At 37.9% G+C, this 13,533-nt stretch overlaps 1 protein-coding gene across 1 annotated transcript; it reads left to right on the top strand.

Moving 5' to 3' along the window:
* The first annotated feature begins 5,640 nt into the window (after positions 1-5,640).
* On the top strand, positions 5,641-13,092 carry LOC102682242 (complement factor H-related protein 5-like). Its single transcript, XM_015355468.2, has 9 exons — positions 5,641-5,827; positions 6,290-6,469; positions 6,881-6,986; positions 7,660-7,736; positions 8,647-8,828; positions 8,947-9,148; positions 10,009-10,182; positions 11,419-11,598; positions 12,496-13,092. Exons 1-9 carry the CDS (start codon positions 5,713-5,715, stop codon positions 12,687-12,689), a joined length of 1,410 nt encoding a protein of 469 aa, XP_015210954.1. The 5' UTR covers positions 5,641-5,712; the 3' UTR covers positions 12,690-13,092.
* Positions 13,093-13,533: the final 441 nt, after the last annotated feature.

Below are 13,533 nucleotides of genomic sequence, written 5' to 3'. Positions count from 1 at the left end.
CCCCGGAAGGCCTCCTCACGCTCCACATCTCAAACAAAACGGCGCCCTTTCTCCGTGGGCCGGGGCAGCAAGGCTGGCGAAGTCCTGTACAAACCTCCGGTAGTAAGACGGCAACCCCAGGAAACTGCGGAGCTCTGCCACAGTGCAGGGAGTCACCCAGTTGAGCACTGCGACGACCTTCCCCAGGTTCGTAGTTGCCCCTTGCGGGCCAACCACATGCCCCAGGAAAGTAACCTCCTGCCTCGGGAGCTCGTATTTCCCGGGGTTAAGCTTCAACCCGCCAAATGCAGGCCAACACTAACCGGAGGTTTGCCAGAGCCCACTCGAAATCCCAGGCATGCACGAATAGGTCATCTAAATACCCAACACACTTGCTCCGGGGGACTGACATCAGCACTCGCTCCATCAACTTCTCAAATGTAGCCAGGGCATGATCGTCCGAACTGCCCCTGGCCGATGGAGAAGCTCCCCCACAGCACGGCTTGTCTCCTCCCTGTGCTTGCCCCCCGCATTCCCCCCAGCGGACGCTCCGCCAACCATCCCACCAGGCCTGCTCCAGTCAGCCAGTATGCCCCGGACACCCCCCTGTCCCGTCCCCTGCGAGACGGATCTATTCCCTCTGCCCTACCAGCTCCAGCCGGCCCAAGTCTAGGCAGCCACCCACCTGCTGCAACCAGTACAACTCCAGAATGCAGTCCTCAGGGTTTTAGGCAAGATTAAAGGGGTGTTTCACCCTCGCTGCCCCAAACTTCACGGTCAGCGCCCCCTTGCCAAGGACCTCTGCGCACTGTCCCGTCACCGTCCTCGGGCACAGTCTGGTGGTCTCCTATCCTGGGAGTCTGGCTGTCTCGGTTCCCAGCAGGACACCAGGCCGGAGCAGGGTGATGATTGAGCCGGTGTCGACCAGGGCTTGGCAGTGTCTGCCATCGATGAGGCAGGGGAGGAATAAACCCCAGCCATGGTCAATCCGTCCCATGGTGGCAGGCAGGGTGTAGAACTCCTCTGGGCTCACCGGTGCAAGGGTAGCTTTGTTCAAGGGCAGCCTCCCACCCTTTAGACTGTCACGCTCCCATTTCTGAACAGCTTCTGGCGGCCCCGGGACTCTGGTGCCTGGCACTCCTGTGCGAAGTGTCCCCTCTCTTCACAGCGGTAGCAGGTGACCTCTCCTTCTCCCCACCCAATTCCTCTGTTGCAGCCTCCGCCACCTGGCAGGGAGCCCCCTTCTGGCTGTGCCCGCCAGTCTCCTCAAACATAGTATCGGCCTGCTCAGTCAGAGCCAAAGCCTGCTCCAAGGAGATCAGCGCGGTCAGCATCACATGGTGCTGCAACTCTGTCACTGCCAGGGCCTGGAGCGCTATCTCCCGCCATTTGGAACTGGCCCTCATACAGTTTCCACGGTACCTCCCCGTTGTAGCGGCTCAGCCGCACTGGTGCCCACTGGTGCATGAATAGCCAGCTGGTCCCTGCTGGTCCAACTTCCCTTTCCTGCCACTTCAGCTCAGGGAGATAGTCCCTCTTCCACCAGGCAGGCCACCACTGGCCCTCAGAAAGGCTGTGGTCGCCGATGGCGCCGAGGAGCTGGCTGCTGCTTGCCCCCAGGAGGCACTTAAGGGTGTCGCTTATCTGCTGAGGGAACCAGTGCTTCTCTGAGTCAGACAGGTGTTGTAGGTCTCTGTCAATCCTTCCCACTCTAACACCAATTGTAGCGTGGCAGGTTCTGAACTCAGGCTCTTTTAGTACAAGACTCAGTGCTTTCTTAGTCAGACATGTGTCTGGCACAGCAACAGCCACACAAGAAATACGACAAGACAAAGCAGGATGCAACACACAAGGGTCATTTCGGGTAAAGGTACATGGGTATAGGGTGGTAAGTGGGTACAGGTATAAAAGGGGTGCAAACTAGGGATAACTATTTCACCTTACACAGTGTACCCCCATTCCGGATGGTCAGTGGCACTGGCCAGAGGCTCCCTTAGTCCCTGACTTGGTTGCTATTCCCGTCCTGCCCTTCGCCGTGCACTTTAGCCGGGCACTCTTCAACTGCAATGCCAGGCAAGGGTGCCACAATATTTTCTATGTTTAGAGAGCATTGTGAAATGACTATATATGGTACATATCAGTGGTTCTCAAACTGTGGTACGCGTACCGGCAGTGGTATGCAGAGTGCCGCAAGGTGGTACGCCAAATGACCCTGGAACTGTGTCGTGTGCGCTGAAAAATCCGGACGAGTTTTCATATTTTTTATTTTAATATGTGTCGAATACGCAGCCTACGTACTACGATACAGTGCGCGCTAATACTTCAGTGGACACAAGAGATACTCTGAAATTCTATACCACTCTATAGGAATGCGTGCTACGGACGCAAGTGACCAATTGTATTTAAAAAAGCTACTGTATCTCCAGCAAATAGGGAGGAAGGAGAATGTGCGTGATTTTGGAACAATGCCAACGTTGTAAACGCAGGAATGCATAAAAATACGTGCTATGAACGCTGGTAATCTTGTGAGCACAGGAAACCTTGATAGATAACAGAAAAATATTTAAGAACTGTTAATTTGAGAAAAATACACCGAGTGTCTCTGTGTTTCGCTCCCATGCGCATGAAGTAAAAACTTTAAATAAATACGGAAATAAAAACGGAAACGCAGAAAAATGCAAACTTGCGGCTTGCTAAAGCAGGTAAGCCACACTATTTTTGAAGAACCTTATTTACCGTTGGCAAAAGACATGTATTATGTGTGGCGAAAAAGCTGCTAAACAGCTCGACCTGCTGCCCCCCCCCGAAAGACACAGTCATTCATAGAATTATTGAAATGAAGGATTATATCAAAAGTACACTGATAGAGTGCGTTAAGATGAGCAGATGTTTTTCACTGCAATTAGATGAGTCTGTAGTCGATTTGGCCAATTTGCTCGTTAGATACGAGTTTGAGGGTACATCCCGTGAGGACTTTCTGTTCTGTAAACCGCTACCAACAGGAACTACAGGAGAACACATATTTCAGTTTCTCAATTCATTTATCGAAGAGAATGGCATCGACTCGATAAAATGTGTCGGAGTTTGTACAGACGGTGCTAGAGTAATGACAAGCCGACATAACGGAGTAGTTGCATGAATTAGAGAGGTTGCTCCAGAAATTAATGAACGCATTGCAACATCCACCGCGAGACCTTTGCCATCAAGAAAATGCCTGACGATTTAAAATCTGTTAGACTCTGTTGTGAATTGTATCAAGACTCGAAAAATTAATTCACATCTGCTTTGCTCGACTAAACAGGCTCACCCTTCTCACTGAAATGGTGCTTTTTTATTAGTTGTTGTTACTGTTTTTTTTTTTCTGTAAAACACTTTGAGAAGCCACCTTTAAAGGCGCTATATCAAATAAAGTTTATTATTATAATATTTATTATATGTATGTGTGAGTGTGTGTGCACGCGTGCTCATGTTGGTCATTGAGAATTTCTGGGGTTACTATGAGATGATGACTTGTAGGTGGTACTTGGATGCTTTGGTTGGATTAGGGGTGGTACTTGGTCCAAAAAGTTTGAGAACCACTGGTCTATATAAAACAATTAATGGGAAATAAGATCCTACTCACACTACATCAATAATAAACACTGATTTAAATTTAATCAAGACAATATGTTGATTATTAACACACTGTCATTATTAAGCAATGTGAAATGTTTTTACCATGACCTATACTCTAAGTACAAAACTAAGCTGAAGTTGTTTGCAGATCAAAGTCAAACCATTCACCTTAAATGTTGTTTTTGAAGATTTTTTTTGTTTCCAAATAGCTTGTTTAAACTAGGCTATTATCATAAAAGACTCCTCTAGGGAATAATTAACTCAAAGTTTAATTTGCTGCATTGTTTAGTCAAGTATTTAAAATGTAAAAATTCAAGCTTCTTGAGAAAGATATTTTAGAGAAGCAGCTCTACAGATATGTATCCATTTACGTTTTTATTAATTTTATTTATAGAGAGTGTAAAACTATGACTGCCAGCGTACAAAACAGTGTACTGTACATACCATGATGCACAGATGTGTGTTAATAAGATAGGCAATCCTCTTCTGTGAGATTTACTGTAAGTCTATTTGCAGTGCAGTATATTTGGGGACTCCTGGGAGTGCCATTTACTGGCATATGGTAAAGGAACAAGTAATAGGTTTATTCCATGCTGAAAAAAAGAAGAAAGAGAACACAACGTTTTGGCCATGGAGCCTTCTCCAGGTGTTGACACCTGAAGAAGGCTCCATGGCCGAAACGTTGTGTTCTCTTTCTTCTTTTTTTCAGCATGGAATAAACCTATTACTCGTTCCTTTGCAGCCTACGCATGCTGACGCAGCTACCCACCTGAACTATATGGTAAAGGGACAGGTGTCAATAGTTCTAATTCCTTTAATCTCCTATCATACAGTACATATACAGTATGGCATGGGCACTGTGTGGAACTTCTGTAAAAGCACATCTTTATTTGGAAAAACAACCTGGAACACTATTTTCATGGATGAACACTATATTTAAGCTATCATGTGAAATGGACTGGATTGTTTACTTTTGTATTAAAAGGGGAATTGCAGTCCCAGTTTCACAGTCCAGTTATTAAATCTCGGTAACAACATAAATTCATTGACAGTATAGAAAAAACTGACAAATAAGTGTAAGTCCAGGTTGTGCAGCAGATATTTCACCACAAAAAGTTTCCAATGTAATCTGCATGTAGAGTTAACAAGTAAGTTCCATTTATCAGCAAAACTGTCTTGAAGTCTATATTTAAAAATGTTATATTTTAGATATAAATATAAAATATAAATATATATATATTTACAAGCCTGCTTGTGTACAGTGTAATAGGAATGCTTCACATCATCGAAAGTCTTGTTGCCTCATTTTGAATCCCAGAACATGGTGCTGTGCGTAGCTGGACATTTTGTCTGTTTTGTGATGTAAATTGGAGGTTTGACAAGTTACATTGTAGATTTTACTTTTAGTGTGGTTTGAAATGCACTCATCAATACTGATTCTGCACTTATCTTTCTAACCCTGAAATATAAAAACAGCATTGCAGTTTGCCTTTAACACCAAGGGCATAAAAAAATCTTGCTTTCCGATCATTTTCATGTCTCACATTTCAATATGTATATAAATCCATATCACAAAGTTATCACTATTACCTTTGCATTTAATGTCATACAAAAAAGTTAAGGAGGAAGAATCAAGGTACCATTCCTGCTAAATATATATGCATATATCATATAATTCATAGCAACTTTTTCTTGCTGTTAAAATCACTCAAACCATGAAAGGTGTATTTATAACAACAAGTTAACAACAAGTTCAGGTGGGTATCTGCGTCAGCATGCAGCATGCTGGAAAGTAATAGGTTTATTCTGTGATGAAAAGAGAAGAAAGAAAACAAAGTTTCTGCTGTGGAGCCTTCATCAAAACCTATTACTTGTTCCTTTATAACAACTATGGACACATGAATACATAATCACAGGTTTGTGATCACTGACAGATAGAACACATTGTTGGGCATGTAACAGTTAAGTTTTTTTTCTTTTTGCCCTATGATCAATGTGTTTACATAACATATTGATTCAAGGAGCTATTTAAACAAAAGAAAAAAAGTTATGTGTGGTGACTACAGAAACTAACTAGCAAGCACATTCTCTCCTTTGTGTGGGTTTTTGTGGGTTTTAATGTGTGCTATTCAGTCTGGTCAACAGAGTTGCACAGTAACTAAAATGGTCTCTTCACACGTTGTTTTGTTTTTTCTTATATGGGGTTGTGTTGATGTTTTAACAAAAACATCAGGTAAGTGATTCTAATAATTCTATTATTCTACTCTTTAGTCATTAAAAAAGGTTTAGTACTAGATGAGAGAGAAAGATAAAAGTAATATTGATACAGTTCTTATAGATATTAATATTGTGTGGTTTTGTAATCACAAGAATCTTATTATTGTTTTTTGATAATGACTTTTTTTATAAAGAATTTCAACAATTATTTTTCATAGGGTATCTTTCTCATAATGCAACAATAACTATATATTCTTCCAAATAAATATCATACTGTATATTTCACTTATGCAGTAAATCTCTACATCTATAACTAGCATATTAATTTTATTTGAGAAAGTCAGAAAACATATGTACCAAGTGCTGTGTTTGAAACCAAATAGGATTCTGTTACTTTTCAGTAACACATTTATGTTACTTTTATGTTACCTTGAGCTTCTAATTGGAACGTTTTCGCTATTCTTGTGCATTCTTGCAGCCTGCTCATACATCCCAAACGTTGCCAATGCTTATGTTTCGAAAGAATATGTGAAGGATAACTACACAAATGGAGATTTATTATATTTCACTTGTCACTCTGGATATGTTTCAAGAGGAAGAATTAGTTACAAGTGTGAAAAACAATACTGGGTAGTACATCGTCCTGGAAGGTGTGAACGTAAGTACGTAATGAAATTTGAAAAAATAAAACTATAAAATTAATATAAAACTATATGATATTTATGCATGTATAGTACATTTCTAAGGCTAAACAGCATCCAGTTGGTTGTTCCATTAAAGGCAAAATGCATTTATTGTACAAATACCAATACATTTTGAATATGATCAAAATTAGTCTGAAAAGGAAACTCCATGTGATGACAGACACTAAGTCTCTGTGATTAACAAACAAATTGTTATGGGATGTATCCAACAGAAGCCCTTCTTTTTAATAAATGTTTTTTTTTACTTTAATTTTTGTGTGTTGCAGTTCAGATTCCTCTGAAGTTTTTTCATTCGGAAAATACAAAATCATATTTCCTATGCAGAATTTATCAAATTAATTTCTCCAATGTGTTTCACTTTTTAGCAAAGCAGTGTGGACATCCTGGAGATGTATTAAATGGGCGTTTTCAGTTAATACATGGTGCAGACTTTGTATTTGGAGCTGAAATTCAATATATCTGCAATGAAGGGTAGGTTTTGCACACATATCAGCATTTCAAACTCTATTTGGTGGTTCAGATACACTATAATTAAGACAGAAAAGATATGTGACTGTAATGAATGAACATTATTGGCATAAATGACCTGGCCGAGGTGAATTAAAACCCATTCAGAAGGATAAAGTTGTCAGATCCCTTCCTTTTAATTGAGGATGAGCCAGGGTGAAAATGGGATGGAAGGAGGGATGTTAAAATGAAATGCACAAGTGAGTAAACCTGATATTTATACATAGTTGGTAGAAGTGGGTGAGATTAGGGCTTGACCTTTTCACACACTTTTTTGAAACATGAACAGAAAATGTGACAAATGTTGTGATTAGATTTACCAAGGTATATACCATTTGTATAATGCATTATTATTCCCATTTTCTAGGCAATTTTGCGCAAAGTAGGTAATTATAGGTTATTATAATATTCCTGCACATAAGAATGATTTTAGCAGACTTCAGTATTTATACTGTATTTATGTAATGCAATGCAAAGTAAAAAATAAAAGTTACTAGACATACACTTCTCATTAGGATCTGAAAAAGCTGTGACTGGAAAAAAAGCGAGTTTAAATTTTGTGCCTCTGCATCTGTCCAAGCAATAATAGAAACAAACAAAAATAATTAAACCTCTAATTTGAATTTTCATTACTCAGCTATCAGATGGCAAGCCAAAGGGATACCAAAACTTGCAGAGCAGATGGATGGAGTCAAAATACCCCTCATTGTGAAGGTAATATTTTCATTACAACTGAAGCAACAAAGGTCCAATTTTTATTTAAGAAAATAAAAGTTTGAATGATTAAATTGGACACTTTTATCCCTGAAAGAAGATAAATAACAGCAAGTACTGTTATGAAGAATACAAACTATAACTTTAACATTAATTTAAAAAAGAGCATAAATGGAAGAAGGTGAATATTCTTTCAAAATGTTGTAACACTTTTGGCGACATTTTTAAATGAACAAGAGTACCCCTTTAGTAAAAATCACCAACAATATTAAAATGAATCACTAAGAACACACGTACATAAAATAGCTAAACAATAATGTGATATTTCAGTTGTATATTTGGTAAATCAGGAGTAGATCCTAACTAAAAGTTAATTTTGTATTAAATAGATTTTGTGTTTAAAACTTTCTCTTTAAAGATCTGTTCAAGAAATTAGACTATTACATTTCCCAACCAATCTCAAAGAATAGTTTAATGCTTTTATTCCAATCAATAAATGTTTTCACCATGTGAATGTTTTTCATTATTGTTATTTTAATATACAGAAGATAAGAAAGATTATGAATGTGAATAATCTGGTTTGTTTTTTTTCTTGTTCCTTGGATTGAGTCATTTCTGGATAAAAGCTTATATGTCTATTTCAACAACTTGGATAGCTTGTTCTAAACTTTCACAACCCATGTTGTATGAAATACTTAATACTTGATCTAGACAAACTTGCGTGAAAAAGAGTTGTCTTTATTGTTTTCATTATATATACTGTATATCTTCTTTGTCTGATTGTTATTTGAACATACCTTAATATTTCCCAGTTTACAATTTAGTAAGTAAACATGACATTTAAAAATCAAATCAAATAATAATTTCCTGAGCTGTGTAAATTTATTATCTTAAATGTAATTTCTATTAGTGGTCAAGTGCATTTTGGAAGAAACAACGGATGACATAATTGTTAAGGGAGTGCCGGAAAATAATGAGCCCATTCCATATGGAAGTGCATTGCTTTTTGAATGTGCTTCTCCTGATACACACTTGAATGGAGTTGTCTTTATTGTTTTCATTATATATACTATATATCTTCTTTGTCTGATTGTTATTTGAACATACCTTAATATTTCCCAGTTTACAATTTAGTAAGTAAACATGACACTTAAAAATCAAATAAAATAATAATTTCCTGAGCTGTGTAAATTTATTATCTTAAATGTAATTTCTATTAGTGGTCAAGTGCATTTTGGAAGAAACAACGGATGACATAATTGTTAAGGGAGTGCCGGAAAATAATGAGCCCATTCCATATGGAAGTGCATTGCTTTTTGAATGTGCTTCTCCTGATACACACTTGAATGGAGAATCTCAAATTTTTTGTACCACAAATGGGAATTGGAGTAGCCCATTTCCTACATGTAAAGGTAAGGTTTGTGGCTTTTACGTCACCTTTTATTCCTGATTTCAAACAAAAAACTCAAGAAGCCTTGGCTGTTTTGTTTTAGTTTCTCTGTTTTACCTCAATCCACTTGATTGGGTAGTGAGAGACAATACAGAGTAGTGGCTAGGGCTCCAGACTCTTAGTTGGAAAGTTAAGAGTTGAAATCCCACTGCAGACCCGACTGAGGAAGGTACCTTATCCCCAGCCTGTGCAGCCCAATCAGCTATGCAAATGGTTACTAGAACTGTTGGAGACTGCGGTTTAATTGACTAGTATCCCATCCAAGGGGAGAAGGAGTTATATCACCTAAGTATGCTTAACAATACAGAAGCCAGGATAAGATCCAGCCTGATGAGACTCTGACCTTAAGTATGGACATTTGCCAGGTGAGTAAATTACTGTGGGAATTATAAGGTGGAAGGTAGACCACAGACCTTTCATGGTTTAAAGATTGATATTTTAATGCAGCACCTATTTGTTCTGTTTTATGTTCTTTTTAAATCTTAGATGGGAGACAAATGCAAAACAATGTACATTTATAATGTGCAAGTTTTAATTTCTGTTTTGACTCATTACCTGATTGTTTATGTTATGTTATGTTTATACAGACATTGAAGAACAGCCATTTCCATCATAACTATTAAAAACCAGGAATACTGCAGATATTAACATTTGAATTGACATTTTAATAAAAGATGTATTGTAGCTATAATTGAAATGAATGAGGGTGCTGTTTTACAAATAACAGTTTAAGTACCTTTTTCATGTAACATTTGAAAATACAGTAAATAGAAATTGTTGTTTTTACTATTGACCAATCACTATTTGCCTTCAACTCCTTAGTTTTGTCCTGTGGCAGCCCACCAGATGTACATAAAGGAAAATTGCTTTCCCCAAGAAAGAAATCCTACAGAGAAGGGGAAAAGGTGGAATATGAATGCGAAAACAAGTTTCATTTTCAGGGACAAAGTTATGTGCAATGTAGGCGTGGGAGGTGGACAACAACACCAGTGTGCTGTGAGTAACTTTGATGTTTCATTGTGAAAACAGAATGATATGATATTGTGGCAATGCAAATTTTAAGCTTCAGGCAATATTGTTAATATTGTTAATCAATGTTGGAAAATGTCAAAAGTGTGGTAACATTGCAATAGCATTGTACCATTATAGTGACAATAGAATAATCTTGTAATGCTGTACACAATAGGGTGGCACAATGGCGCAATGGTTAATAATAATTAATTACACTTGTATAGTGCATTTCTGGACACTGCACTCAAAGTGCTTTATAAGTAATGAGGACTCCCTTCCACCACCACCAATGTGCAGCACCCACCTGGATAATGCAACGGCAGCCACAGTGTGCCAGTACACTCGCCAGCTATCAGTGATGAAGCCAATTCATAGATTATTATGAATAGGGGATTATTAGGAAGCCTAATAAGACACCTCGGTATCCAAGACAGGAAAATATCCAGAAAGCACATCATTGTTGTTATACAATTCTGGAGGAAATCCTTTGTGATATTTTACAGCACTCTTTTGTAGTCTTTAAAAGTGATTCTAGAAATGTTTAATTAATTTTGTGTCACACAAAAACTAATATTTTGCATTTTCACAGCAACAAAGTTCCAATTACTGTATAAAACAAGGAGACATGTCCACTCTGGTGCAACAGAAAGACATTTACAAACATAAAACACTGCTACACTTCACCTCATAATGGCTTCTCTTGTCTTTCACCTTAACTGGCACTCATGCTCTTTGTGAAAAAAAGCACATCTTTCGCTTTGTTTTCTGGAAGAAAATTGAAATAGCAGTCGAAAGATATGGAAGTGACATGCAGAAGATCACAGAATTGATGTGGAACACTGAAAACGTAGCTTGTAAAGCCTCAATTATGGTTTCCACAATGACACATTAACACAATGGTGTTGCAATGGCTCATATTTTTAGCTGAGAATTTGTAAATTAGTTGAATTATTTGGAAATTCTGACATGCTAATAACATGTGAGTTATAAAAATATTTTATTTTAGCTGGGTATAAGTAAGTTCATTTTAGTATTAAAAAATTATACTGCAACAAAAAACTGCAAATCCTGAACCGAAACTGAAAACGAAAACATTCCATTATTCAAAGAACAAATGGTAATCTCCATAAAATTTGGTGTTTGTTAGGGGAGGTGATAACATATTTTCCTGTTTCAGTCTATTTCCTGACATTACAGTTTCAATCTATATTTTATGTTTAGCACCAACATTTTGTGGACAGCCTCCAGTTGTCACAAATGCAGATATTGAAGGCTGGACAAAGTCTAGCTATGATTCTGGTGATCGTGTTACATACAGATGTCAAAAGTTTTACGAAGTGGAAGGATCAAATACAATTACATGTACAAGAGGAGAATGGACTACTCTACCTAAATGTTTAGGTATGTAATTATTTTAACCTTAATATTGACCTCATTATTTTCCTTATTCACTAGTGTTAAATATGTTTTAAACAACAGTGAGAGAAAATAACATTAAATTTCAGTTCCAGGTTTCAATTTAAATTCAAATCAATCAATAAAAATGATCAAATCGGTCTTGTTTTCTGAGGTGGCTCATATGATAGCTCAACCCTCTACTGTAGATTTGTAATCATTCTCCATTTTGCCAAATCCTTTTTTAAATGCAAGGAGGCATAGCTTGTCTTTTACAACAATGTAAATTCATACATGTCATTAAGAAGAATTGCTTGCAGAAAAACAGCTCAGTCATGGAGTGGTGGACAATTACTTCATGCTGCTATAGATAACCTATTTATTACATAGCAAAAATAGCAAAAATGGTGTGATATTCATGCGCTATGTACTGTACATGCACAAATGAAATTAACTGTCATTCCTGATTACAAGAAGTAAACTAACATAACCTAGTAACCAAGCAAGTATATAATTTCTATTGTTAGAAAATGTTTTTCCCATCATCACTGACAGGGAAGGAAAATTTACGTAGATTGAAAATGATTAAAATGAAGACATTGTGCACGTTTTTAGCACATTTGATCAGGGAAGGCACTTGTTTGGAAGACAAGTCAAGCCCCATATCCAGACATTGTGAGTTCAAGTCTGGGATGTGTACAAATCAGCACAGTACTGATGAATAACCTTGAGCTGGACACTGTATCCCCAGTTTGCCATGGAACAGTGACCACTGTGACTTCTTCATTGTAAAGAGTTAGCTGAAAGACATGTGCAGCTACTGTATATCAGCAATGTTATTGAATTGTACAGTATGTATTCATGTTTCTTTCTGCATGTACTGATTGTTTCATTTCATTTTAGAACCATGTACTGTGACACTGGATGACATGAAGAGAAATAATCTGAGGCTCAGATTTAGAGAATCAGAACTGGTATTTATCAAACACAACGAATATTGTGAGTTTGCGTGTATTGATGGCAAATCTCTAAAAGGAAATAATCCACTTAGATTAAAATGCAATGATGGTAAAGTTAATCTACCTGTTTGTGGATAAAGGCTCTGAGCATTGTTGCAGAGTACCTTCAACATAACTAATTAAAAAGTAGACTGCTTAATTTGTCTTTAAATAAAATTCGTGTTTATTAATGCATATCACAGTATTTGTTGCAATAAATACATGAACCGTAATTCATTGAACAAGATTGGAAACTACCATTAAACTGTTCAAAGTACAGTAAATGACAAAGCACAGTATGTTCCTGCAATAAACTTCTTGCAATATCAAACATGTATTGTCACCCAACATTGTGAATATTTCCTTCATATCTTGATCAACTGACATGTTATGTAAGCACCAGCATTTTTTTTGGAACTGTTATTGTTTTGAGAATTATCATACTGAAACGTTATACTTCAGAAATCTTAGTCCTTGCCAATAAACTATCTAATCTCAAAAAGTGTTGCATTCTTCAATATCGCTGTCTAAACTGAAATATACAGTGTATGTTTAGGAGATACCAGTGATAAACTTATGGCAGAGTGATATGAAACATCAAGCTTCCCAAGAACAGATTCAGAAGCCATTCAGTAAACTAACTCTGTGTTGCCCAGCTTATTCTGTCTACATAAATCACCAGGCACTGAAACATGCATATACAGTACATACTGATGCTCAGCTATTCCCCCATTCTTCATCAAAAACCAGGCCTTCACAAATTTCTGTTCCTGTTTGGCCTAGGATGCTTCCCAATAAACAACTCCTGCATCCCAGACACAGAATCAGGTGGTTTGCTGTTTTCTCTCTCTCTCACTCTCGGAGATCTCCCATCTATCTTTCTGTCTGCTGGTGTTAAGACACAGAAGTACCTTGGGGCTCAACCAGCGGCATCTATACTGTT

This window comes from Lepisosteus oculatus, chromosome 9 (genome assembly GCF_040954835.1).
Source record: "Lepisosteus oculatus isolate fLepOcu1 chromosome 9, fLepOcu1.hap2, whole genome shotgun sequence".
Lineage (NCBI taxonomy): Eukaryota > Metazoa > Chordata > Actinopteri > Semionotiformes > Lepisosteidae > Lepisosteus > Lepisosteus oculatus.
This window is presented reverse-complemented; position numbering and strand designations above follow the sequence as displayed.